Source organism: Onychostruthus taczanowskii, unplaced genomic scaffold (assembly GCF_017590055.1).
Source record: "Onychostruthus taczanowskii isolate IOZ18803 unplaced genomic scaffold, ASM1759005v1 scaffold40, whole genome shotgun sequence".
NCBI classification, from domain to species: Eukaryota; Metazoa; Chordata; class Aves; order Passeriformes; family Passeridae; genus Onychostruthus; species Onychostruthus taczanowskii.
Window position 1 is genome coordinate 935,744 of NW_024501460.1, and position 27,237 is coordinate 962,980.

Sequence of the window (27,237 nt, forward strand, 5' to 3'; positions counted from 1 at the left end):
AATTCCAGTTTGATTTCGTTCTGTGGCACAATGGAAGTTTTCTCTGCAGGCTCCTGAAGAAAAATGTTTGCAGGTGCCAAGTGTTTTGCTAGGCAGGCTGTGATAGAGAGCTGGAAGGTGGAGCTGGGGAGTTGTTGGGTTATCAGTCCCATCTCAGGAGCAAAGGAGGGATAGGTATTACTGTACTTGAAAGGGCTTGTGGGCTGGAAGAGTGCCTCAGGAGGAGCAGCAGATAAAGTTGTGTAGACAGCTTAGACATTGCATGCACCAGGCTACAGTTCCTCTAATAATGGTTGGCTAATTTTCTCAGGAAGAATGATTGGGGAATTAGATATCTCTCACACCAGCACAGCAGCTCAAGGGCAGAGAGGAGTGCACATCTGGGCCAGCATACCTGGGAATGTCCTGTTGTCTCTGGATGCCAGAGACAGACAATTAAGTTCTAATTTACTTTTAGGGAAACAGAATTAACCATCATTATTTGTAACCAAACTTCTTTGTGAAGGTCGAGTGGTGTCCTGAGCAGGAGTAATCCAGCTGCAGTGTGCCAGCAAAACCTACAGGGTCAGAAATGGTTGCTGGATCATGCTGTGTTTTGTTAACATGACAAGATAAAAACTGCTCTGCATGCCTTTTGCCTGAAATGAGCAGGGGAGAAAATTGTATAGATGCTTCTTTTTTCCTCTTGGGGCTCAAATTTCAAAACAGACCTGGCAGTAGTGCATAGTAAGCAAGCATTGCTAGAAACACTATATACTCTGCTTCAGTGCTGTCCTAATCACTTAGCAGAAACACAGAATATGTCACTTCTCAGTTTGCAATGGGTAATTTAGCAGAGTAGTTTCCTTACCTGTGTAGTAGTACAAAGACGATGCAGGAAAAGATCGTAGATAGCTTTTTTCTTATTTCAGGGAATAGTTCAATGCAGCATTTGTGTATCTTGGGCTTGAATGGCACATCTTTTACATACGTTACTGTTTGAGTGTGTTTTGAGAAAATTCTGATTTATGGTTGGAGTTCTTTATTTAGTTTGGAATTTTACTAAACTTGGTATTTGTGGGTGGGGTACATGAGACGGAGCCTTAGACTTTTACATAATTTTTGGTGAAACTAATCCTGAAGAGGTAAACATTTAGAAGAAAAATATATTTTAAAGAATGAGAACATTGCAGGCAGCGAGCTGCAATAGTTAATGGGTAGGCAATTATTTTGATGATTTACAGTCTTTTGTTGAAAGACCATGGAACCAGTAATTGTTGCAATAAACATTTTTGCACATTTAATTTTTCTGCAAAAATATGTAACACGAAAATTACCCGGTTTGCAGTAATTTGCATACTTAAATATGCAAATTAGGCACAACACATTTGGGGATTTGCGGATTTTCAGTAGCGAGATGTATGACCTGTGGAGAAGAACAGGGGAGCTGGAAGTTGCTCAAAAAAAAAAAAAAAATTAAAAAAAAAAAATTTGAATTGTTATCCTGGTGCGAGACTCGTGATAACAGACAGACACTTCTTGTATGGACTTGCTGCTTAGTGAGTGACCCTTTTGATGTTGTTTGTGTCGTAATGGTTAGGTGAGAGTAATGAATTTGTGCTGAGACGAGACACTTGGTATTGAATTTTTGCAAGCAGTGGCGCAGTGTCTCATACCAATAGCGCTTCTCCCGGTAGCCCAATATATTCCTGTGCGTGCAGGGCTTGAGCTGTGTTATTGATGGTGTCAAAAAACGAATTCAGTGTTACCCCTCTGTCATGGCTCTCCTGTTTGACTCCTGCTAGCATGCAGCTATGGAAATTTTCGTGCGGTGTTGTCCACTGAGAAATTGGGTGGTGTTGCATTAGGGCTTGGGAAGTGCAGAAACAGCAATACCACATGTTTTCATATGATGTGGTGTTGGCCTTTTTTTCTGAAGTACACCTTTGCTCCTGACTCCGAGTAGGCAAAGCATGTTGGGGGGCTCCAGAAGACAGCTTCTATCCCTGGAAATGATTTGTGGGAGTCACAACATACCCGACATTTAAGGAAAACATTTGGCAGTATTAAAATACTGTGTTTTATGGAAGTATAAGGTTGTTTTAGTTCCTCTGGGAGGGAAAAAGAATTATTGCCTGGGTCCTTTAACGCAGTTTGAGAGCCACGTAAATGTTTTCACAATGACTTAGAACTGAATTAAAGCCAGAGCAGGAATGTTTTTGTCCAGTAATGGATACTCCATGCCAGAAAGTTGATTAATACTACATCTCTTCCCAAACATGATGTATGTAACAACATGAGGCTTGCACTGGAGTAGCTGGCTGGGGTTCACAGTATTGGCAAGGTTCCCTTTTCTCCTTCTAAAAACAAAACTTCTCCCTTTCACTTCTATCTCCCCTCTGTTTTCTGGATAGTTTTATGAATGCGCAATCAAGTGCTTTATACAGTGCAAGCTCTGCAACATGCAGCACGTATGTATGGTCCATGCCTTCATCTCCCAGCCAGTGGCACACAGCAAAAGGGTTCTGGACTCTGCAGCCCATATTAAACTCACAGATAACTCCCCAATTATCTCAAGTGTAAAGCATATCAGTTGCAGGAATAACCTCCAGGAGAGCTTGGGAAACAAAGCTTTGTCCGTGGAGTCAATAGCTGACTGAACCAAATCCAGTAATTCTGCTGCCTCCACAGTGAAAGCCTGATTATTGTGCATATTATAAATTAGCTTCTGAATGGCTGGCTGGCTGTATCCTGTGAAGTGTTTGTGTGCAAATTAATTTGTAGGAATACTTCCGAAAATTGCTGAAAACACATTATGTTTATCGCCCTCTACAGTGTCAATTCCTGTAGTAAATGCTTAGTTAATCTGTAGTAATTGAACACATCTGTGGCTTTACTTGACCAAAAAATTTTTTTAGACATTATTATAGCTGCACCTAATAGAGGCACAATTTGCACAGTTTGCATTGGTTTGTGTAGGGATTCTTTATCACAGTTTCAAATGAGATACCCCAAAGTCCCAGTATGGGATCCTGGGTGAATATTGGTGCCTGGGGTCTAGTTCCCCTGATGCAGGGAGCACTGTGATGCATCCATGGGGATCACGCCTGCCATAAGGTTTTGCTCTGCTGCCATAAATTATATCAGTGGTTTAAAAAACCCCAGTGCTTGTGAGTTTTGAATGTAGTGGTTCAGTTTCTTTGCATTTGATCATCACTGCTAACCAAAAGACCCACAAGTATTTCACTGTGGGTCTCTTATTGTTTCAGTTTAATAATAGTAATAGCTTTGGAGGACACAGCATTTTGAGAATAAGCATTCAAATGGATACAAGTATAATGATACCCATTTATTCTATCTGGAGTGTCTGAACACTAATAATTTACTTAGACTTTTAATTACTTGTTAGTAGTGCTTCTTACCTTTAACTACAAGCTCTTCTGGAAATACAGAGTATGGTAGCATAAAATAATCATAATTCAAGACTACACATCATTTCTGCCTCAGGAATGCAAGTTTCACCACTAGTGTAGGTTGGACTTGGTTTTTTGTCTTTCTGTCTCTTAGTGAAATTACTGCTTCGAGGGTGAAACCCTTATTGACTACACTTTAGCAAGGAACTGAAGTGAATGGAAACAGAACATTGGATATTGGCATGTCAGACTTACTTCTAACATGGGAGATTTTCATGGAACACACATGTCAGGGGTTCATAAAGCACAACGTACACCTTTCCTGATTTTCTGAGTGCATCAGAAATACTTAGGAGCTGGCAGACATGAAGGAGAATGCCATTTGCTGCATAAGAAGGCACAAAAGAATCAGTAATCATTTCATTGTTTAATCAAATCTGGTCTCAGTAATATTTATTGCAGAGGCTTTGGGGGGGGTTATTTTCTTTCCTTTGAGAAGTGGGTGTTGCTGGCTTATTATCAGCTACTCTTCAACAACAAGATTTGGGGGGGGGGGGGGGGACCGAGGGGGGGGGGGGGCGCGCTTTAATAATTTTTGTTGATACATTTTTTCTCTGAACTGTCTTACTAGCTGTTGGGGCCAGAGTTTAATCATGTATTGTACTAAGTAAATTTATTGTGTAAATAACTTGCTTCAACATTTTTAGTGAGATGGGAGGAAAACCACAGTCTCTGGGATTTTATCTGCCCCTAAATGCTTGGCTTGCGATAGCATTTTGTAATTAATCGAGTTAGCATTTAGATAGTTGCTCACATAGTATATTTGTGAATTTCTCTGAACTTACTATTGCAGAAAGGATTTATAGGTGGCTATAAAGTGGCTGGATATTACAGTAATCTAGGTGTTGCAAGAAACAAATACTGATTTTTATAGAAACTGATACTATCTACTGTTTAACTAGAAGACAGTGTGGCAAAAACTGTTTTGCGTCTACATCTCCCTTTGTTGTGTTTTCAGACACTAGATTTTAAGCTTTTCCTGTGAGACTGAACATTTTTTTCCTCCTGTATCTCTCTTCTCCCTTTCAAGAATCTTACAAATTAAGACAAAAGATAATTACTCAGAGGGTAAAACTGGCAGGGTTCCCACGACACTTAAATTTAATGAGCTGTTGCATATAAAATATACCTTGTCTCATGTTTTCTTCTTTTTTTTTTCCTTCTTTTTTTTTTTTCTTCTTCCCCCCCACCTTTTTTTTTTTTTTTTTTGTGAACCCAAGAAGTGCACAATTTTGCCTTTTGGCTGTGTTTTCTGTTTTAGTAATCTTCGATTTTTAAAGTGGCAACTGATTGCAGAAAATTAATCTCTCTGACTTGAATGTTTCTGTAGGAGCAGATCATTATATACGATTTGTTCCCTTCAAAGGAAGATATCACTCCAAATGATAAAATACATATTAACAAAGCTGCCATTGGTTGTTTGTGCTAGGTCTTATTAAAAATAAATAGTCATGCTTTGTGCATCTGTAGTGCCTTCCATCTGATGTGAGAATTCTTTACAAAGGAGGATGAATGTATTGTCATGAACTTCCTGAGAGGGGTTGGCAATTACTATCTGTTCCATCACTGGAAACGAGACACAAAGGGTTGCATGATTTTTGCAGAGATCACTGAGAAATCCTTGGCTGGCTGGAGCAGCACCAGTTGCTCCTGAGCTCAGGAGAGACAGAACCATGCAGAAATTTGTAGTGACTCACTGCTGACAGCTTTTCTCTCATTCTTACTCCATTTATGCAGGTGGGAAGGAAGAGAGGAGGAAAAGCAATTGCAGTTTTTTCTTTTTTAAGTAGTCTGCTTCAATACTTATGACTGACTGAATATGATAAGGGAACTGAAAGTGTGATAAGCAACCTGAAAATTAAATTTGTCAATAGTTTGCTAAGGTTTCGGCTGCAGGAAGCTGGATAGCTGCTTGGGAAGAGTTGGAGGTAGGGTTGGCTCAAGAGTAGCTTAGCTGCACCTCTTCTGTCCAGCACGGTTGTTTGGGTTTTGTTACTGCTCTTAATGCTGCTCCTACTGTTAATACTCTACGTCTGTAAAGGTAGCTAAGCTTCACAACTTTGATAAGAAGGTGTGTGTTGCAGGCATATCACCTTTAGTGACAAAATAAGGCTTTCATTTCACAAGAAAACAGTAACTTTGTGCATTTAGTTACTATTCCCAAACAGATGGTGAATGTTGTTTGTAATAAATAAGGTTTTCACATAGCTGTGCTGTTTAGTATTTATGAAGTTTCTTGTTTGCATCCCTTCGTAAACCGTGTCAGAGAAAGACGGGTAGAAATCAAAATTAAAAGGCAGGAGGGCATTTGCCATTGTGGATGCTGGATCACAAGTCTTGGGGACCTCTGTCAAGTGCTCCACTGAAGAGGGTGCATCACTGACATGAATTCAGCACATTTCTGATTAACAAACAGAGAAATGTGATGTGATTTTCTGTTTGTTTTAGCTTCAGCTTTTCATGTTCCCTGACAACAGAAGAGCAGTGACTCTTCTTAAATAAATTCAGCAGAGACTGAACAAAACTTGTTTGTATACATTCGCATAATATTTAGTGTACAGAAAATAAAGGTGTCTGTTCCACACTTTCTTATCCCTTCATTTACAGGTTAAGGTGCTCAGCACAGGTCCCAGTGTTACTTCATGTCACATGTTCCAAAATGGTTTTAGTGTTTTCCTTTTTTTTGCAGAAGTACCTTTTTCTATTTTCAGCTTGTCTGCTATACGCAAACTGCTGTCAGTTTCATTCAGCAGTTCGGGTATTGATGAAAACAAAACGTGCTTTTTCATGGAACATTTCCTTTCTTCTATATTGGTATAAATATAAATCTTTTTTTCTGTTTAGGTTATGTTTAGAATTCCCTCACTGCCAGAGCAAAAAAATATAATTAAAACTGTCATAAGTAAAAATCAAACTCATCATTCTAAATCTAGGTCAGTCAAAACAGTAATATACCTTGTGTGTTTTAATTTGGATATTGAAGATAATGTGTGCTAACAGGCAGAGGAAATACTTTAGTAAATCTGTTCATCTAAAGAAATATGCAAAATAGTGCTATTTCTATATTGATTTAACTTTAGATGTAAGAAGGCATTCACTAAATATCCAGCACTGAGAGCAGAGAAAATTGTGATGTTTTGAATGAAGTGTTTTGTCTTGCATACTTTTTCTTTTCTTCTTTTCCTCTTAATAACCTGATTTTCTCTCTTCTCAGTTTTCAATGGGTCCAGCAAATCATCGAAGGAGAAAGAACCTGCTCAGAAACACAAAAGCAAAGAGGCCACCCCAGGGAAGGAGAGGAACAGCGAACATAAGGCTGAGAGTCGAAAAGACCAGGCTGCTGCTAATCACCACGCTACTACAAACACTGGCTCCTCTACGAAAGGGCTCACGGCTAACAACCACCACACTCTTCACAGATCGGCTCAGGACTTAAGGAAACAGGTAATAAGTTGCACTCTGCTGTGGACACATGGGGAAACAAAGGCTTTTATGGTTCTAAGCTCCTTTTTCCACTGCTTGGTGTAGATTGAATGTGGCGATCCATAAAAGCATCCTCTGGAGCAGCAGGGAGTAAATTTTCAGTGATTAAAAAAAAGGAAAAAAGAAAAATATATACGGGAAGTCAGTATGATAAAGCGTGCTTTACAACCCTTTTTATTACCTGGTGTATTCATATAAAAGAGTAAAGTTCACATTGTTGTTTATGAAACCTTTCTGACACTGCCAAGGCTGGCAGCACATGGAAGAAGGAGCTGATCTGTGTGCCTTATCTCGCGGGCTCACTGGTGCTGTGGAGAACCTGACACTGCACTCAGGTGTCTTGGTTTGCACATAGGCAGCACAAACCTCAGAGCCTGGGAAAAATGTTTTGTCTGCTGCATAGACAGGATGCTCCAAAATATTGACTCCTTCACAATGAAGGTACCTGGTGGGAGAAGTTTTTAGATTTCCATGTTACTTGGTTGAAAGCTAGCAAAAAAATTCAACAAGGGATTTGTTTCAACCTAACTAGAATTCAGGTGTGAAAGTTTAGCAGACCAGGCTTTCAGTGCTTGTGACTGTCCTTACTCAGGCTGGGGCTGGGTTAGCAGAGTACCTGCACCAGGACAGTGCAGTACAGAAAGCTTGCTGCACTTAAGCCTTTTGGGGGTTTTGGGGTTTTTTGGGGGGGGAGCGGGGGATGTTGATTTGGTTGGTGGTGGGTGGGGTTTGTTTGTTTGTTTGGGGGAGGTTTTGTGGATTTTTGTTTTTAGTTTTGTTGTTGTGGTTTTTGTTTGGTTTGTTCAGGTTTGGTTTTTTTGTTAGTTGGTTGGTTGTTTTGCAGTGATGAATTCTCAATGGACTGATTGGAGGCAGTCTTTACTTGCTGACACCTAAAGATTTTTCTTCTAAGTAGGCTGGCCTGGTCTTCAGTGCAGCTGGAATTGCCATCTTGTAGAGGGCTGTCAAGACCTTTAAATGGCACCTCTGAGTCACAGGCTTGGAAATTAAAAATGGCAAAAAGAAAAGCAGTGATGCTGTTGCTGAGGAAATCTTTAGTGCTGTGTGTTTCAGTGGTGGTTTAAGTTCTCCTGAAATGCCTCCACCGAATTTGTATTACCTTCTAAATCAGATTTGAGATCCTGAAGGCTATTCACAGTATGTCTGTGCCTCTCTAAGACTTCAATTCTTTTTTCCACCGTGGCAATTTGCCCTTATCTAAGCATCAGTGTGAATGTCTGCCTTCTTTTGCATCTTTTTGGATTTCTTTTCTGTGATTACCAGTATCTTATGGTCCTTGCTGTGACATGCTCTGTCATGAGCTCATGGTGTTGAAGAAGTTCCCAAAACATAAGAATGCAGTTCTTAATTCTTTTAACCTACTAGAACACTTGTGTGAAATGCTTTAAATTTGTATTATCAGATATTGGTTGGCGAAAACTTTTGTGAAAGTCAACTGCTGCCACTTCTGAAGGTAGTTCTGAAAGGAAAAAGACAAGTGTAGAACAGTTTTGTCCACAATCCAAGTGGTTTTGCTTCGTAGAGTATTAAATGTTTTTGATTGTGCGACACACAATGGAGAAAAATTTAAAGTGATGCCATCCATACAAGTAGCAGTCACACCACATGGACACATCAGCAGGGGTGGTCTCCAGGCTTCAGAAAATAAGGGGGGGTTTAAGTCAAGATGATGTGGCTTTTTTTTTTTTTTTCTTCCTAAGAAATTATTAGACACCTAAATTTTCTTCTGCAACCCACAGCAGCATAAGTACTTCCTTACAAATTTTAATGAAAATATGACTCTAGCTAATTTATGGTGGATTATATGTTTTGCCTGACAAGAAAGCCTTAGTTTTGTACACAACCCTAGACTTACCAGTTATGGGACATTGCTGAATTTCTTGCTGTTGTCCTGAGTCTTTGACTTCTTCAGTATTTTCCAAAAGGAGATTTTTCTCCCAGGGTGCCAGTCACATATTCTTCCTTCTTCCACTATATTTTTGCTTCTTGATCACTGCATTTGCATGGTTTATTTTTGTGTGTTTTTGTTTTGTTAAGTCTTACAGAAAATAAAGGCTAGAAATTACAAGAGATTTTCTTTTTTTCCTCTCTTTTTCTTTTTTGATGTCTTTCATCTTCTGGTGTGCCCTTGCGCTTGTCACAGGTTCCTTATCTCTTTTGCATTCTCCTTTGCCATCTTCCAAAGTCTTCCTACTTTAAAGGGTTGTGAGCAAAGGAAATGTAGTTCAATGGGGCCCTCTCTTGGCCTAATATGGTAATTTACCTCTGCACAACTCATAAGCACAGAATTATTTTTATGAATGAATTAAGAGATCGGTTGCATAACTTGGATTTGTTTGGTACCAAAACTGTTCTCAGTGTTGCTAAGGATGTTCTTATCACTGTGGTTGCTATCTAGAAGCTTGTTTATTTTTTGTGTATGGTTTTAGAGGCTGAATCCTAGGTGCCATGCAGAGGTGTGTATGTAGACCAGTTCAAATCTAACAAACCCATTGCTGCAAGACAGTGCTGGTGCAGTTTTTTGGGGTTTTTTTTTTTTTTTTTTTTTTTTTTTTTTTTTTTTTTTTTTTTTTTTTTTTTTAATTTTTTTAATAAAGACAAGAAAATTTAAAATCTATCCTACCATGTGTTACTGCAAGGCAAGTGTTCAGTAAAGAAAACAGTGGTATGAAGACGATTATATGTCAGCAAAACTAGGAACATATCCGAAAGTCAAAGATGAGATTATTCGTATCCTTAGTTTCACATTTTGGCTCAAGACTTTGGATCATGTAAGCTAATGTCAGTCACTTCGTTCCTACTAGGTGACACACCTAGTTGATGAGTGAAAGGCTGTGGCTGTTGTCCCCCTGGACTTCAGTAAAGCCTTTGTCACCACCTCCCACACATTTTGCTGGAGCAGCAGGCTTCTCAAGGCTTGGATGGGTGTTAGCTAGGTTAAAAACTGTCTGGATGGCTGGGCCCAGAGAGTGGTGGTGAATGAAGTTAGATGCAGTTGTCGGCTGGTCACCCATGGCGTTCCCCAGGGCTCAGTGCTGGTGCCAGCGCTGTTGAACATCTTCATCAGTGACCTGGGCAAGGGGATTGAGGACACCCCCGGTCAATTCACACACGACACCCAGGTGGGTGGGAATAATGACTTGATGAGGGTAGAAAGGCTCTGCAGAGGGATCTGGAGAGGCAGGAAAGCTGCCCAGCAGAAAAAGACCTGCAGTTGCTGGTTGACAGTGGCTTAACAACAGCCAGCAGTGCCCAGGTGGCCAAAAGGCCAATGGCACCCTGGCCTGTACCAGGAACAGCGTGGCCAGCAAGAGCAGGGCAGGGATTGTCCCCCTGTACTCAGCACTGGTGAGGCCACACCTTGAGTGCTGTGTTCTGTTTTGGGCCCCTCACCACAAAGTAGACATTGAGGGTCTGGAGCACATCCAGAGAATGGAAGCAGAGCTGGGGAAGGGTCTGGAGCCTACTGAGGAGCAGCTGAGGGAGCTGGGGCTGCTGAACCTGGAGAAAATGGGATTCTGGGGTGACCATATCATGTTCTACAGCTGCCTGAAAGGAGGCTGTAGTCAGGTGTGGGTCCGCCTCTTCCTCTCGATGACAAGAAATAGGACCAGAGAAAATGGCCTCAAGTTGCACCAGGGTAGGTTTAGACTGGGTATGAGGATAAATTTCTTTGCTGAAAATGGGGGGCCAGGTATTAGAATGGCCCGTCCAGGAAAGGGATTGAGTCACCATCCCTGGAGGTATTTAAGAGACCTGTTGGTGTGCCACTAATGGATGTGATTTAGTGGTGGATTTGGCAGTGCTGGGTTAATGGTTGGACTCCATGATAAGTTTGAATAAAAATTCAATATATTGTCCTTATGATCTAGGATTGGAGGTTCTCATGGTGCTCATGACATGTTTTGCTTTGAATAGAAGCTGTGAGGATATTTGCCTTTTCCATGAGCACTTTGCTCTGTTCTGTTCTCAGCCCGTGTCACAAGCTCTTCCTGCAGGAGTACCCCAGGTGACCCTTCAGACTTCTGGTCACAACTTCCTCAATAAAAATCATCAGCAGGCTGGAATGACAAGGTGCCTCCATGCAGCCTGACTGCTCACCCTGAGATTTTGTCTTGATTATACCTGACAGCACAGTAATACAGCTATAGCCTCCTGAAACTTTCTGAAAACCTCCTGTAGAGGAGACTCCACAATATCCATTGACAGCTTCTTCCAGTGTTTTCCTTTTCTGCTAATGAGCAAGTTTTCCTACTTGTGCCTCAGATCATTGTAGACATTTAATGAGATTTTTTCCTCCTGCTTTTCCCAGTGAACATAGAGATAGCATTTACTGTCTCTTTTCAGAGGAGCTCCTTCTGCATCAGAAGACTGTACAGAGTTGTCCCATAGTGATCTCTTTCAGAGTAAGACCAGCTCCATTGGCTTTTCAGCAACAATCTTACTTTTCAAATACTTGAGCACTTGGTGTACCTTTGGGACTTGCTCTTCTATCTAAATTTTTCTCACAGTGTGGCCCCAGTGCTGGGTCTAGCTCCTCTTAGGAAAAGCCTGTGCTCCTCCCTTTGCTTTCAACATGCTTAACAATATGTCTCAGAAAGTGATTTGTGTGCTTTGTATTGCCATTGCATTTTGCAGCTCACTTTGCAGCGGTCCCCAAATGTTATTCTTCCCCTACGTGTATATGATTTGTGCCTCCTAAATATAGCACTTCCTCTTACTGCAGAAATGCTCTGAAATAGGTTCTTCAAGAGTGCCTTTGATTTTGGTCTTGTCCTATGAGTGATTACAGCCTCTTCCTTCCCAGTGTGTTTCACTATTTTACAATAATGAAAATACTTGGTAGAATCAAGGCAAAGCCAAGTCCCTGCAGGAAGACACATGAAGTGCCCTCCCAGGACAACAGTAAAATATAGCAATGAAAACTTCTCTTGAGGATGACTTTATTTAGTCCCATGTGACATCACTTCAGCGTAATTATGTCTGGGATGTGTCTCAGGAGTTTGATGGAATGTCCCAGGGGACAGTGACCAAAATCCTGCTGCAGCAGAGATGCTTCTTTACCTGCTCAGCCAGGTGTCTGTTGAAAGATGATTAAATTTGATAGATTTGCTATTTTGGCAAAAACCTGGGTAGATTTTGTTCTTTTGTTTTTAACTTTTGGTAATCGTTTGTGTGTTTCCAAATTAACTGTTTGATGATTTGTTCCAAAATTATTTTAGGATTGGCAATTAGGAAGAGTCTCTGCCCCCAGCTTATTTCCAGGAGCCATACCCCAAGTCATTTCTGTACCTTTCACCTTATTGGGGTTGCTGTCCTAGTCTTTTTACTGAAATGGATTATGTTCCGTACCTGATAAATATTCAGTCAGTGGCGCTTCTGGTGAAGGTTAATGCAAAAGAAGCAGGAGCACTTTAGTCAGGCTATTTGTTTTCCTTCCTTGTGTGGTGCTTTATCTCTTCCATTGTTTGTTACTTTGTCTTTTTAAGGTATTTATATATTTTTTTCTGTTTTAGTTTTTTGCTAACTGAAGTGTCGTTAGCTCCTTGGCCTTTCTGATTTTAATATGTACTTTTTCTTTTCCTATACAGTTGCCCTTAGTCACATAATTGTGTTACCACTTTCTACTGTGATCATTTTCTAATTTTCCAGTTGTTAGAGAACTTTGTGAACAGCCATAATGGACTGTGCTTTATACCTTCCCTCTAAGTGGAAATTGCTTTGGTTTGGATTTTTTCAGGTGGATATTTCTTTTCTTTTTTTTCTGGGGGCTTTTTTTTTTTTTTTTTTTTTTTAAGTCTGTTGTCCTTTCTCTACTGTTGTCACATCATAGAAATCAAAACCCATTTCATGATGACTGTCACCCAGACTACCTTCCCCTTCCAGTTCTCAATCAATTCTTCTTTATTAGTCTAGGTGAAATCTGTAATCAATGTTTCCAGCTATTTATAAATCCAGGGATGTTCAATGCTTGTTGTGACTGCTGCAGGCAAGAGGCAGCAGCTCTCAGCAGCTCTCCTCCCATGTCTGCTCTGCAGCGTGAAGAAGTGATGTTAAAGTTAAATCCAGGCCTGCATTTCAAATACAGAGTACTGCTTAAATTTCAAGGGAAATGGGTAAATGCATTTCTGTTTGCAAGTGTTTGCTTTCCAGATGATACCTCATACATCTTTGAAAAGCTCAAGGTAAAACCTCATGTCATCAGTTAACTGGATTTTCCTTAAGTGTTTCTACCTTTCCAGCACAGGAAGGACAAGAATATGAATGGTTTTTAAGAGTTCATTACTCCTGCTCCAGTTTCTGGAGTACAGAGGAGAAAATGTGCATGAGCACACAAATGTGTGTGTATGCAGAATCTTCAGGTTCCAGTTCCCCTTCCACAAATCACTTGCAGTGCATGCAAGACCACAGCACAGTATTTTCAGCCTCTATTTGATCCCTGTTAGATATTTTCCTTATTATATAAGTGACTGCAGTTCTTGCATTTATTTGGGAGAAGCTGCCGTGCTTACTGATTTGGCAAGGATTTCAAAATCCCACAGGAGAAAGTACTACAACTCTGCAGGAAATGGTTTTACTCACCTGAGTGCTGATAAGGGGTGATTGTACTGTATGCTTTCACTTTGAGCGCTTTTATCAGTGCTTCTGACTTTTGGATGTGTTTTTCTGTGCTCACAGTCATTTAAGGAGTGAGGAATCAATGTTTAAAGTTGTGTAAATGCTGAAATTTGTTTGAGTTTTGAACTTGAACTTTGTTTTTTTAGTAGTGGGGTTTAGCTTTGGCAGTGCTGAGCTGTCTCAATTCCCTTTGTAGTTGGGGATTGCTTTTGGTCCTCAACACATCTTGTAGTTAAAATACTAATTCTAGTCTCAGAACTCGGTTTAAATGTCTAACAGAAAGCAGCAGAGTTCAGCATTTCTAAGCTCCATTGACAATATGATCTAATAGAATATGTGTCAGCAACATTGATACCATTGATACCCAGATACCAACTTTAAAAAAATATATATTTGACTACTGTATACGTTTTTTTTATTTCAAATTATCAACTTCAGCAACAATATGCTGCCCAAGATTTAATATGTGTGACAGACTGGATCCTTCATGGCCATGCTGATCTGTTGGGTGGATAATGTGTTACAGATCTCTTTTTATATGTATGCATGGATAGGAGGTAAATTGATTTGAATCTCGATGTGTTTTTTGCAAATGTGCAGATGCCTGTTAGAGTAGATAATATATGCTGCCTATTTTGTCTGCTAAGGAGTAGTGAAATGTGTGTACACATAAAGGAAGTTGGTTGGGAGAGAGACAGAGTGTCTTGAGGGCCAGAAAAAGAGGTGATGAAGGTATTAGTTTGTAAATCAGACTATATATGTGTTTTGTAGTCCCGTAACAGTTTTCTGGTAGACAAGGAGAGGGGTAGTGCAAGCAAGGGACCTCACCCTTCCTAATGTCAGAGGCTTTGTACCTGTGAAAGCGAGACTGGGGGCTTTCTGGTAAATTTCAAAAAACCCTACATTTTTTAAAAATTTGATTATTATAAATGCCTAGTCCCCTCTCTTGCCTGTGTGGAAACCATTATGTGAAGATTGTATGATGAGGCCAGGAGTCAAGACTGCAGAACATGGTTGTCCAGAAAATGGGAAACTGGGGCTGAGTGGTCACATTATTAATTTACTTTTCTGTTTTGTGTTTCCTTCCTTTTGCTCCTCCTACAACACTTCTGGCATTTCAGGTTTCTAAAGTCAACGGGGTCACTCGAATGTCATCTCCGAGTGCAAATGCAGCCAGTGCCAAAAAGATGAGAGAAGTCAGACCTTCACCGTCCAAAACTGTGAAGTACACTGCAACAGTGACAAAGGGAACTGTCACATACACCAAAGCCAAGAAAGAACTGGTCAAGGAAACCAAACTAAATCACCACAAACCCAGTTCACCTGTCAACCACACAATCTCAGGGAAAATAGAAAGTAGCAATGCAAAAACCCGCAAACAGGTGCTATCCCTTGGAGCATCCAAGTCTAACAATACCGCTGTTAATGGTGTAAAAGTCAATGGCAAGTTGAACCAAAAGACATGCACTAAGGAGGTGGGGAGACAGTTAAGGGAGGGGCTGCGCAACTCGAAGAGGAGGCTGGAAGAGACGAACCACATAGACAAAATACAGTCGCCCACCAAGAGAATGAAAGGGGCCGTCAACTTGGCAGAAGCTGCCAGCAAAAAGGCAGCAGTAGAAAAGCCTTTGCTCAATGGACACCTTAGAAAGGAAGTGCCAGAGAAAAGTTTGGAAAGAAATAGGCCGAAAAGAGCCACTGCTGGAAAGAGTACGCCAGGGAAACAAGCACATGGCAAAACTGAAAATGCCTCCTGTGAAAATCGTTCTACCTCTCAAGCGGAGTCCTTGCACAAGCCACAAGACTCAATGGGAAAGCACGAAAAGGGCAGTAGTAAGTCTGGGTGGGGGATGCTGGGGGAGATTCCCATCCTTAGGCCCTCCACCAAGGAATTTCATGACCCACTGATATACATTGAGTCAGTCCGAGCTCAGGTAGAGAAGTATGGGATGTGCAGGGTGATTCCTCCTCCAGACTGGAGACCTGAGTGCAAGCTAAACGATGAAATGCGGTTTGTGACACAGATTCAGCACATACACAAGCTAGGCAGGCGCTGGGGACCCAACGTGCAGCGGCTGGCCTGTATCAAGAAGCACCTCAAATCTCAGGGCATTACCATGGATGAACTCCCACTCATAGGTAAGGGCTGTGATTCCTTGGCCTTTTGCCGCTGCTTGTAAGTGTCCGTATACGACTTTATGCTCTGTTTGCCTTTATGCTTAACCATGCTCAGTTAACACTGCAGAGCTCTGAATCTCTCTCTTTTTCCACTGACCAGGCACGATGCAGGTAGGTTGTCAGGGAGCTTTCCAGGGCGACTTTATATCGCCATTTCCCTCCCTGTTTGACCCAGGGGAAAAAGAAATCGCTCCGTGGGACCTTGATCGGCAGACTTCAGAATCTTCTTCTCTCCCTGCTGTTTATTTATGTGGGCTGTATGACTGTATATATTGATAGCCTTGTTTTAAAGGTTGTTTCAGAATATTTTTTGGACCTTTCCAAAGATGTTTTCCTAACAGGTTGCAATGCTGCTGGGCTTTAATACATTTTTCTCCCCGCCTCTTTCTTTAAAAACATTTAACCAAAGGGGAAAGAAAATATCTCAGAACTGACTTGTGTTTGGATACTCAGACACTTAAAATCACAAATTTGCAGTGACCTGCTGACATTTAACAACCATTAAGTGTCAAGAATAGGCAGTAAAATGTAGTTGATTGCAAAATGGAGGTTTCATTATTTCTCCCAGCAGGTGTCTGCCAGGGCTAATGCCTGAGTGAGAATCACTTATTTAACAGAATTCTTGGTTTATGGTCTGCTGTCAGATATGACACGTGACAAAAATGTGACAATAGTTTGTAAAAACATGACAACAGCAGCATACAAATGAACTATTGGATGAGCTACCTCCATCTCTACTGCCTTTGCAGACACCACATAGTAAGAAACCTGTGTTTTTAATTTTTGTAAGTTCCTCCCTTTGTTTTTGAGGTGTTTTGGGTCACAAGCTCACACAACCTGCATGTTGCAGCTCAAGGCTAGAGTTTTGCCTTTGAGGCATTATCGGACCCAAGGCAGCTTTTGGCACTGGTTGGATTAAAGGACATGATTTTCTGTTTAAACGATTCACAACACTCCCTTCCCCCGCCTCCTCCTTTTTAAACTTTGTTTTATATCACATATGGTAAGTGAGGGAAAATGCATAAAAGCACACAAAATGATTGCAGACTTTATGGTGAACTGATGCAGGGCACAGCAGAGAAATAACAAAATTTCAAGAAGGAAGAACGATAGGATAGCACTATATTGCAATAGCCATGCAAAAACGTTCAAGGAAATCTGAAAATTAAAATCACTCAAGCAGCAATAAATGAACATTTTGTATGCCTAATGTATGCAGTGGTTGTATGCTAATGGAAAAGAATAATGAATTACATTTACATTGGCAAGAGAGAGAAGAAAATGTGCAAGACAGCTCGATTAACGCTCCTGAAACAATGTTAACTTTTTAATGAAATACCTTAACTTGGCATTAAGATGGCATTACTGTTAATTATTTGTATTATTTAAGCACCTAAGAGCCTAATGAATAGTCAAGGATTCTATTCTGCTGGGTGCCATATAATCAGAGCAAATAGTGGTCTCTTACAAATTTGCATCCTATGTATCCTTTCTGCGGTTAATTTCCTACCTATCCTGTGTTTAAAATCAAAAACAAAATGGGGAAAAAAACTGGAGATCATCAGTGCACAAAGAGGAAAAATCTGTTGGTTCTGTCAGGAAACATATGAAATAATCTGTGGTGATAAATGCACGCTTATTTAAGTAGACATGCATACATAGCCTTCTCTCCAGGCCAAATCACATTTCCATTGAATTAAGTGGGACTTTTGCCAATGACTTGTGTAGTGCCAGCATTTGGTATTAAATGCATACCTGAAGATTTAAAATTTTCTTTTTAAAAATGAGCTTGCTTACTAAGCAATTTAAAAGTATTCCTAACTTAGGGAAATTAAGGCAATTAAAAAAAAAAGTTAAACACTGCTTCTGCATAAAGTGCCAGATTTCCTATTTAAGCCATTTTGCTATAGGTGCTTTTAAAGAACTCATTTTGTGGTTGTTGTGTTTTTTCCTTTTTTTTTTCTCTTTTTTTTTTCTCCTTCAGTCTTTCAAGGAAAGTTTATGCAGCAAGCTTAGGTCAATCCTGGAGAACATCAGTCTGAGATATAAATGCTTCCAAAAGTTATGACTGTGTGAAATGGAATTATAATTGAGAGCATTTTGCAAACCTTAGCTGTAGGCTCTGGTTGAATGAAGTGCTACTCGAGCTCTAATATTGCAGAGTGATTATGAGTGATCATTCCATGATGCAGGAGAAAATTGAATTTTCAACAGTGCTGAAACTGGGGCCTTAAACTGAGTGTGTGCTGGAGAAAACATATAATGGTAAATCTGGGCCACACTTCTTTCCAAGTTTGGGAGTATGTTGCCCAACTTTATGTAGATTGCCGAATCTGTTGGCATGGAAAGCCATCTCTTGACTTACACCTTCAGCTTATTTGTGACTTGCATGGAGAAACCACTGACCAAAATAGTAAGAAAGAAAGAAAGCTTTACAAACTCATTTCGTTTTTTCTCACAATGGTGTTTACTTTTTCTCAGCTTCAAGACCTTTCTAAAATCTCCCCCATCCTATTCCCAAATGTACTAAATAGGATAAATCTCCTGCCTCGTGGTCCTGCCTCCACCCTTATGTTCTGCTCAAAGCCTTATGCTTGGTTTTGTCTGCAGCCAAACACCTTTGTCTTGTGCTGAGTGGGCAGTATAAATGCAGCACAGGGTAGTTTGAAAAAAGTGATGTGGCAGTAGGATATGAGTTCAGATGATGTAACTGTGCATCCTGCAGTAAATATTTACAATAATGTTGCTTCTTGCCCTCCTCTGTTGCAGTAGCATTTCTGAGTGCTCTGAAATGGCTATGGCATGATGATTCTTTACTTTTCTCAAAGACAAAGGCAAAGGGGAGACAGTGTGGCGGCAGAGATGTTGACGCTGGTTTTGTATTAATTCTCTTTTTTCCTTGAACAGTGCCCTGTTGAATTGTAGGTGGTCTTTGGGCCGTTTCTTCACTCTTTCCACTGATGATTTATTTCTGTGCTTTCAGAGTATTTATGATGTTTCTTTCATTGTTCCTCATCCATTTGGCCGCTTTTTATGCTGCAGTTTGTATAATTTTTTTTTTTTTTTGACTGGAGTGTGAAATGTGCTAGTCATCTTACAACATACAAAACCAGAATGGAGTATAAAATATGGATGGCCTCAGACTGGAAGAATAATGTGTCTGGAACTTTTTATGTGGTTGCAGGCTCCAACCCCAAACAATCCCTTTCCTCCCTTTGGTTTTTATATGGATTTTATTACCTGTAGTGAAATTAATAATGTGTTCCTTTTAAATACTAGCTTCATTCAAGGTGTCATGCAGATATTAGATAATTGTTATTTCACCTGCAAAAAGGATAGGTATTTGTCTTTCTGATGGCCAGTACCTCAGCTTTACACTGGTTTTGTTTATTCCTGGTATGAACCAGACACGGGACTGGTGCTGGGTTGAGGATGTGTGGGCTTTTACAGAGATGGGCAGCCCTCATCTCTCCAGCCGTTGAGTAATGACCAGGGCACAGATGTGTGTCAGGGAGATAGCTTGGGGTGCTCTGAGAAAAGAAGGACATGAAACTCAAGGAGGAGAGCAGACAGAATCGTAGGGAAGGCTGCTGCAAGTAGCAGAATATGGCCTATGAATGAATTGAGCTGGCAAAACAGTGGTGTGTGCCTCTCTTCAGCAGGAGGCATACAAGAGAGGGACAATTCTGCTCTGGTGCCCAGGTGCCTGGAGCTGTCACGTCCCCTGTGTGCCCAGCCTGGTAGCACACTTGACATGAGCTGCCCACAGCTTTCCTAATCTGCTCCTGTGTTTCCCTTTCCCTTCCTCTGCTACCTGGCACATGTGAACCCCAGGAGGCTGCGAGCTCGACCTGGCCTGCTTCGTCCAGCTGATCAACGAGATGGGGGGGATGCAGCAAGTGACTGACCTCAAGAAATGGAACAAGCTGGCAGACATGCTGCACATCCCCAAAACTGCACAGGACAGGCTGGCCAAGCTACAAGAAGCCTACTGCCAGTACTTGCTCTCCTATGACTCCCTCTCCCCTGAGGAGCACAAGAAACTGGAGAAGGAGGTCTTGCTGGAAAAGGAAATCCTGGAGAAGAGGAAAGGACCTTTGGAGGGACATTCTGAGAATGCCTACAAGTTCCATTCCTTGCCCCGGTTTGAGCCCAAAAATGGACTCATCAATGGCGTGGTTCACAAAAATGGCTTCCGCAACAAGTTAAAAGAGGTCGATGTCCCACTGAAGACGGGCAGGCGGCGGCTCTTTGCTCAGGAAAAGGAGACCACGAAGGAAGACGAGGAGGAGGAGGAGGAGGGAGTTCTTAGCGACTTACACAAGTGTATATACAAGGTAATGAGGCTGGCTCTGCCCTGTCTGCTCTGCGGAGCTGATGGTGCTGCTGTGTGGGTGGTGTCTGGGTGCACACCCGGCTGAGGGGAGCTGAGGGGAGCTGCTGGGTTGCAGTGGCATTCCTGAGGCAGCAGTTATCATGGTTCTCATGGCCAGGCAGTCTGGTGGCTTTATCCTGATATGCCTGGCTCTTGCAGGATGTGTGGAAAAGCTGGGAGGCATTATTGTCATAACAAGATGCACTGGGCTCTGCCCCCCTTCATCTCCCTGTGAGAGGCTCCCTGAATATCTCTGCCCAATTATCCTTGCAGACACAGATTTTATTTTCATTTTCTAGTGACATTTAAAGTAATGTTCTGCTTTCTCATTCCTGCTTCTTGCAAACCTCTTGTTGAGTGAAGTGCTGCACATCAAAACGAACATCACTAGAAATACTGCTACATTTAGAAAGGGCAAATTGAAATGCAAACAATATTTTCATCCACGATGCCAGGTTTGCTCAGCACTAACAGTCACATGGGCGCTTAGTCCTCCACATATGAAGTACATCCATTTACAAAGGAATGCTGACTCGTTCAGTGTATTTTAGTTGGCAGTCTCATGCTCTGGAGCAGGACTTGGCGCTGCAACTCACAGTGCAATTTTGAATTGAGTTGAATGGTGTAGCCTCGCTCTGAGAGAAATATAGCGCTGAGTGTCCGTGCCCAGTAAAGGAATATGCTGTTCTTCCCCTTCCAATCTCACTTCCATCACCAGGAAATGAAGCCAGATAGCTCAAAATGACTTATTTTTAAGCTATTTAGGGACTGCATGAGCTCACAACTTGAGCTTTAAAAGCTTGCTTCAGTTTTCTTTTGCAGCCTGTTATGATTTGTCAGCCCAAAAATTCTTTTTACTGGGGACTCTGGCCTCAATCCCACCTTTGAAAAACAATCTCTTTGCCATGCTGCCCTTGGAGAGGAGCTTATCTAATGACAGCAGCTTTTGTGAATAGTGAAGTGGCATTTCTGTGCTTAATATCCTGTGCTTAATGATGGTTAAATGAAAAACTTGATCAACCTTACCCTGCATGAACAACCTCAAACTTAGTGGGGGAATGCCTTTTTCTTCTTTTCCACTGCAAGTCCCACTTCAAAGTTCAATAGATACAAAGTCACTCAAAAAGCAAAATTGGGATTTGTGAGAAGTATCCCAATTGGATTTAGGAAGTACTAAAAAAGCAAGCAAGCAAAGTGTAGCTGGTAGCTACAGTCTGTAGCTGTAGCCAGTCTGAGTCTGCTGAGTACCAGGCCCTCACCCCAAAAGGCAGAGAGCTCCCAGAATTTCTGCTTGGTCACCAAAAAAAGCACTGGCAGTACTGGCAGCATCAGACCCTGTCTGAGTCTGACAATACTAGGCAGAAATACTTCTGTCCTGAGCATGGAGGCTGTTGGAGGGGAGCATCACTGAGCCCGTGGGTGGGGGCTCTCCCCACCCACCAAAGCAGCTGCAGCACACGGAGCCACTCAGAGAATGCCCTGGGTTGTCCACGGTGGTACCAACAGATTCCCAGACACTGGCAAGTGTTTGTATTGATCCCATCCCACATTCTCTCTAGTGCAGAGACTGGGAGCTGCTGTCACAGGCGATGGACTGAGGGGAAGGCAGGGGGAAGCAAATCTCTGGTGGATTTCTGGAGAGATCCCTGCTGTGGAGCACCTGTGGGACACCTAGTCAGCCTGAGTGCAGACAGAGGGGTGAAGCTTCATTTTTACAGCACTCAGGGTAAAGCCTGTAAGGAGAACTGGTACATTAATACTGATTATGTCACTTAGAGCTAGCCTCAAGACACAGAAATTATGCATCAAGCTTGATGCACCAGGGTAGCCCACAAGATGTAAAATTGCTGTAGTTCATCACTAGGCTTTAAAAGACTGAGGGAATGTGGTGCTGGCATCAGCGGTAAGCAGAGGGTGCTTTGTGGCATTTAATGGCACAAGCCTTTTAATCCTGTGTATGTGGATGGGGGAGTGTTCTTTACCTAATAACATCTTCCTGAGAAAATTTGAATTTCATTGACAGAGCCTGCCCTCATGTTACAGTTTCCACATATGATGGGATTGTAATGGTGCCTTTTTAAAGCACATTGCTAATTTTAATTAAAAATGAAAAACACATAAAACAACCAAAAAACCCCCCAACAAACCCATGTCTGTGAAAAATGCCCAGGTCAGTATCTTGAGGGCTGGAGGGAGCACATCATAATCATATGGCTGTAGTCCAGTTTAGGCCATAAAGTCTGTTCTTCAGACTGTGAAGAGGCCATACATTTAGGATTTCTCACAGTAATTTCTGCAGTCAGCACATGCTTGAACTGTTTTATGCAAGAGATATCCAGTCTTCCAGGAGCAGTTACCACCATATCACATGTCAAGGTTAGAGTAAATCTCCTTTGTGTTAAGCTGACTTTCTGCCAGGACTCCCAAATTATTTTCAGTGTCTCTCTTTCCCAGGCTGTGAGGCCTGCTGTGCTTTTAAGTGTATGTGCAGGCTGCTATGCTTGCTTGCTTACTCCTAAATAAGTGTTTTTTCTACCTGACGATTAAAAAGTTGTCATTTCTAAGTGTGTGAAGTAAACTGCTGACATCAAAGCAGGATCTGATGCAAGACTTTCACACTTCTTTCCCCAGTTTTAGCTCTAACAATATTTTAAAAATCTTTACTGGTGCTGACTGAAAGCAGCATTTGTTTCCATACAGAACAAACTGAAGGCATATTAGCAGACTCGTTAGAGGGACACACAGAAGAAATCACGATGCAGGTTTTGCCAGCCCTCCCATAAACAGTCATGGGAATCCTATGCTGAGCTCTCTTCACCCAGAGACTTGGCATTTTCATACTCCACTTAATAGGAGCCCTTCCTTTCCACCTGTGGCTATTGTGAAATCTCTGGTTTCAGTTCATATTTGTGTTTGCTTTAATGTCTTTACCATTAATAGCTTTGCAGTGTCCTTCTCTCTGCCTTCCCGCCACCAGGCTTGGTGGTGGTGGTGGTGTTCCCCCTGGGTTGTCTGTCATGGCCCCTGCATCAGACCTGAGAAGAATCTGGGGAGGAAATAGGAATTTCATTTTTTAAAACCTTTTTTTAAACCTTCCTATCTTCTTGTCACAGACACTGTTTTGTAGCTTGAAGCTCCTAAGACAGTTGTTGAACTGCTGAGATACTTTTCAGGGTGTTGGAAAGGGTATTTTGCTTCCCTGTGATTCATTTTGTGTTCTGGTTAGAATGCTCCATTAAAGCATTTTAAATGTTTTTCTGTGTTGTCGTCAGAAAATGTTACAAGATTCCTCAGATTAAAGAAAACAACCAAACAGCACAAACAGACGACCCTCAGCCATTTAATTTGTTTTACAGTTTTTAGGAGACTAAAAAGGTACCGAATTCTTGGCAGAGGAAGAAATGGGTATATGCAATTTTAAAGGGTTAAAGTGTTCCACTTTTCCACTTTCTTTTTTCTTGCTTGCTATATACTTCTGTTTTCTTTCTTGTCTATCTGAGAAATGGAAAGACATGGCTAATCTTGGAAGATGAGGCCTTAATTTTGTTTTTCTGCATAAGATGAGAGGAAGAGGCAGGTGACTGAGAGGAGGCAGCTGCTGCAGTGCTGGTTTGCCCCCGGTGGCGGCGGTGCCTTGGTGCGGGCCCTGCGCTTTACGAGAGGTTTTGTTGTAAAAGGCTGCCACAATAAACCATTCACAAGGGCATTAAAAGATGAAGGAAATTGCTTATTGGATCACAGAGAATCCAGCTCTGAAGTTTATGGGAATCAGAGTGCCTCAGGCCCTGGGCATTTCACAAACTTTTTTTTGCTAAAGCTAATTATGCAGCATTCAATTTAAAAAGTGACAACGTTACAACCATATGAGCAGAGTGATAGACTTGGCCTGTGGGGGAAAGCTGCTTTTATAGTTCTTTCTAGTTTACTCTTGGACATAGTTATTAAATAAATTAAACACAAGAAAAGGCTGAAGTCGTTTGGCAGATGTGTTTCATAATTGAAAAACTCAAATAATAAAACTCATTTATGCAGAGTTTTTAAGCCTGTGGTTGCTCAGATGAGCAGTCAGGGAGCACAATGGGAAGGAGCAGAGGATCTGGTGAGGGGGCAAAGACATTTTGTACTCCCTGTTAGCAGAGTGCTGCCGGTCTCTGCCTGGAGCAGTGCCCTCAGCCCTCGTGTGGTGCCTGCCAGCTCTCGTGGCATGCGGCTTCCCAGCGTCCTCCTTCTGCCCTGGAGCCGAGGAGGCAACAGAGGTGTTCCTGTCTTTGCACACCACAGCGTCTGGGCTGAGAGGAGCAAGTGGCTTCTCGTGCTCTTGCCTCCACAGCCATTGGACGGTGCTTCCCAGAGCTTCTGGTGGTGTAGGTGTGCAGGAAAGCAGGTGCCTGGAAACTTTGGGGTAGCTCAAGCAGAAAACCAAGTCAGAGCCTCTTCTTGTACAGCTCCTGCAGCAGTGCCGAGAGTGAAAGCAGTTCAGCAATTTTACTGCGTTTTCCTTTTCCTAACTTTGTAATAACAGGTCTTGGTTCCTTGGCATTTGAACTGCTTTTATTGAATTGAGCATAACTAGTTTTTGAAAGCAAAAACTACTGTTTGATTACAGTAATCCTGGCAAACTGCTTTTTGTGATGCTCTTCCACCACATACAACATTTGATGCTGAGCATTTCTGTGAATTTTCTAAGTTTTTTTTCACCTGCTCCTTGTACGTAAAGAGCATGGCCACGTGGTCCCTGGATAATGTAAATTACTGTACATTACTGGATAAAGTAATTTTGACTGGGTGCTTCATTGCAACCTGTCAGAGGAAGCTGGACCATGTCCATCCTCTGTATTTGTCAAGCACTGAGTGTTGTGCTGGACAAAGCAGTGTTCCTTCTGGGAACATTCATTGGCCTTTTTACATGGTGGCTTTGGGAAGTTCATGTGATTGAATTTCTGTGTCTTCTGAGGTATTGTCTCTCAGCAACAAAATGAGCTTTAGACCCATACCTCTTCTGGAGACTTCATTCTCTTTCCCTCTGTTGTCATCTGGGATCGAGCCTGTAAGGAAAAGAGTGAGGATATGGGGGAAAGTAGGCATGTTTTTTTCATTTTTAATTTTATTTTATTTTTCCACAGGGTAGGTCTGTTTCTTTAACAACCTTCTACCGAACAGCAAGAAACATCATGAACATGTGCTTCACAAAGGAGCCTACAGTAGCTGAAGTAGAGGTGAGGCCAGCACAAGGGGTGGTAAAGATTTTTGTTTCAGGGCACTGAGGATGGGGATTCAGGATAGTTGGTTTTCAAGGGTTTCTCTAACCAGTTTAAGGCTGTCTAGGTTATAATTTTTTTAAAATAGACATGGTGCTGATTCTTCCTTTTTAAAATTCTTCTGAACATTTTTAATAAAGGTATTGATGAACTGAGGAAGAGAAAGAATTCTTAATCTGACATGTACTGAAACACAAAACCCAAGAGGATCTAAATGTTGCCTGCCTTATTGTGACTTTCAATTATTTATATTCTTATTTTTAAGCAATAGTTTATGTTGAATTACACTGAGGTCTTGAAAGCCTTGTAATTTTTGAGGTTTATATTTTAATGAGAGATACCTTGTTCAGTGAATTTAAAATGCATTACTGCTTTCTCTTACCACAGCAAGAATACTGGCGGATAGTGGAACAGAAAGATTGCCATGTAGCAGTGCATTGTGGAAAAGTAGATACCAACACCCACGGGAGTGGTTTTCCTGTGGGAAAATCTGAACCATTTTCAAGGTAGGATCCCCAAATCCATCCTCTTAAAGTGTTGCCTCACTCCTGAGCAAAGCCCAGCAGGGCAGCTTGGTGCTGGGAGAGTTGGCATTGGGAATGTGCACTGACTGTGTCCCTCTGTGTCACCCCTCAAACAGGCATGGGTGGAACCTCACAGTCCTTCCTAATAATACAGGATCCATCCTGCGACATCTTGGTGCTGTGCCTGGTAAGCAAGTCCCTTCTCTGCTGGTGTCAGTGTCCTCTGAATGTGGTGCTGTGGGCACCAAATGCTTCTCCCTCTTCCTGGCCCCCCTTTCCCCAGCTGACCGAGCACAGGTGTGTGTAGCAGGTGCTATTTAAAGGGGTGAAGACAGCCATGCAGATAAAGGATTAATGAACAATTGAGATCCTATTCCTGGCAGGAACCAGGTGTACCTGCAGTGTTCCTTGCTGTTCTTGCCAGGCTGTCAGTGTTCTTGTGTGTCAGGACAGAGATGTGCTACTCCCACACTTCCAAAATGTAGTCTGTAGCGCTGGAAAAGGAGCACACACATTTTCTAAATGAATTGGCACAAATTCTCCAGCTGCCTGTACACCATTGCAGTTCAGTGGTAAGAAACATTGGAAGCACAGTGGAATCTCTTGTTGAGATCAGGTGCTGGGCCTGAGCAAACCAGCTGGGAAACAGAGGATACCTGTTGAAAAGTTACATGTCTTCTTGACAACATGAAGCGACCTCCTCTGATCAATGGCAGTGAGCTTTAATTATGGGTATTTGTAAATTCTCCTAAGAATAAAAGTTTTACACAGCTATTAGAAGACAAACATGTTCAAGGGCACTGCAGTTGGCTGGTAGATATTTTCTTAGTGGAAAATGCTGAATTTGTTAAATTACTGCCTGTGAATTTTTCACTCGGATAGGAAGACTTCAAGGGTCAGCTAACAGGGAGAATAAGATTTTTGATTTAAATGCCCTCTCAAACTGTCTTTTAATGAACAAACTGAAGTTACTCAAAACTCATTTTTCAATCTCTTTGTTTTAGGAGTGACAATTCCTTGGCTAAATATTGGCATGGTCTTTTCTACCTCATGCTGGTCTCGAGACCAAAATCACCTTCCATACATTGACTACTTACACACTGGTGCTGATTGCATTTGGTAGGTATTCCTGTGGCTTCAGTTCCCTGCGGTGGCTGCCTGTAGGCTGGCATTAGTAGCAACTTGTTTGTACTTTTGCACAAGGGAATCTCACCTAGAGGGTCCAGTGTGTGTGCATGTTGAGGGGGTTTCCAATTTTAATGCGAAAATGTGGTACAAACTTAGGAGATGAAAACCTCTTTCCTGGAAGAAAAGTTTCACTTGGTTTT

The 27,237-nt window shown here is 41.7% G+C and overlaps 1 protein-coding gene across 7 annotated transcripts in view; it reads left to right on the plus strand.

Annotated features, from left to right (window-relative positions):
- JARID2 (jumonji and AT-rich interaction domain containing 2) overlaps nucleotides 1–27,237 on the plus strand; it is a 215,706-nt gene that overhangs the window by 172,899 nt on the left and 15,570 nt on the right. For all 7 annotated transcript variants that reach the window (XM_041413111.1, XM_041413113.1, XM_041413112.1 and 4 more), the window contains 7 exons: nucleotides 6,667–6,896; nucleotides 14,696–15,713; nucleotides 19,587–20,089; nucleotides 25,251–25,343; nucleotides 25,773–25,891; nucleotides 26,026–26,096; nucleotides 26,914–27,028. In XM_041413111.1, coding sequence (XP_041269045.1) covers nucleotides 6,667–6,896; nucleotides 14,696–15,713; nucleotides 19,587–20,089; nucleotides 25,251–25,343; nucleotides 25,773–25,891; nucleotides 26,026–26,096; nucleotides 26,914–27,028 — 2,149 coding nt within the window. The remainder of the gene's footprint in view (nucleotides 1–6,666; nucleotides 6,897–14,695; nucleotides 15,714–19,586; nucleotides 20,090–25,250; nucleotides 25,344–25,772; nucleotides 25,892–26,025; nucleotides 26,097–26,913; nucleotides 27,029–27,237) is intronic.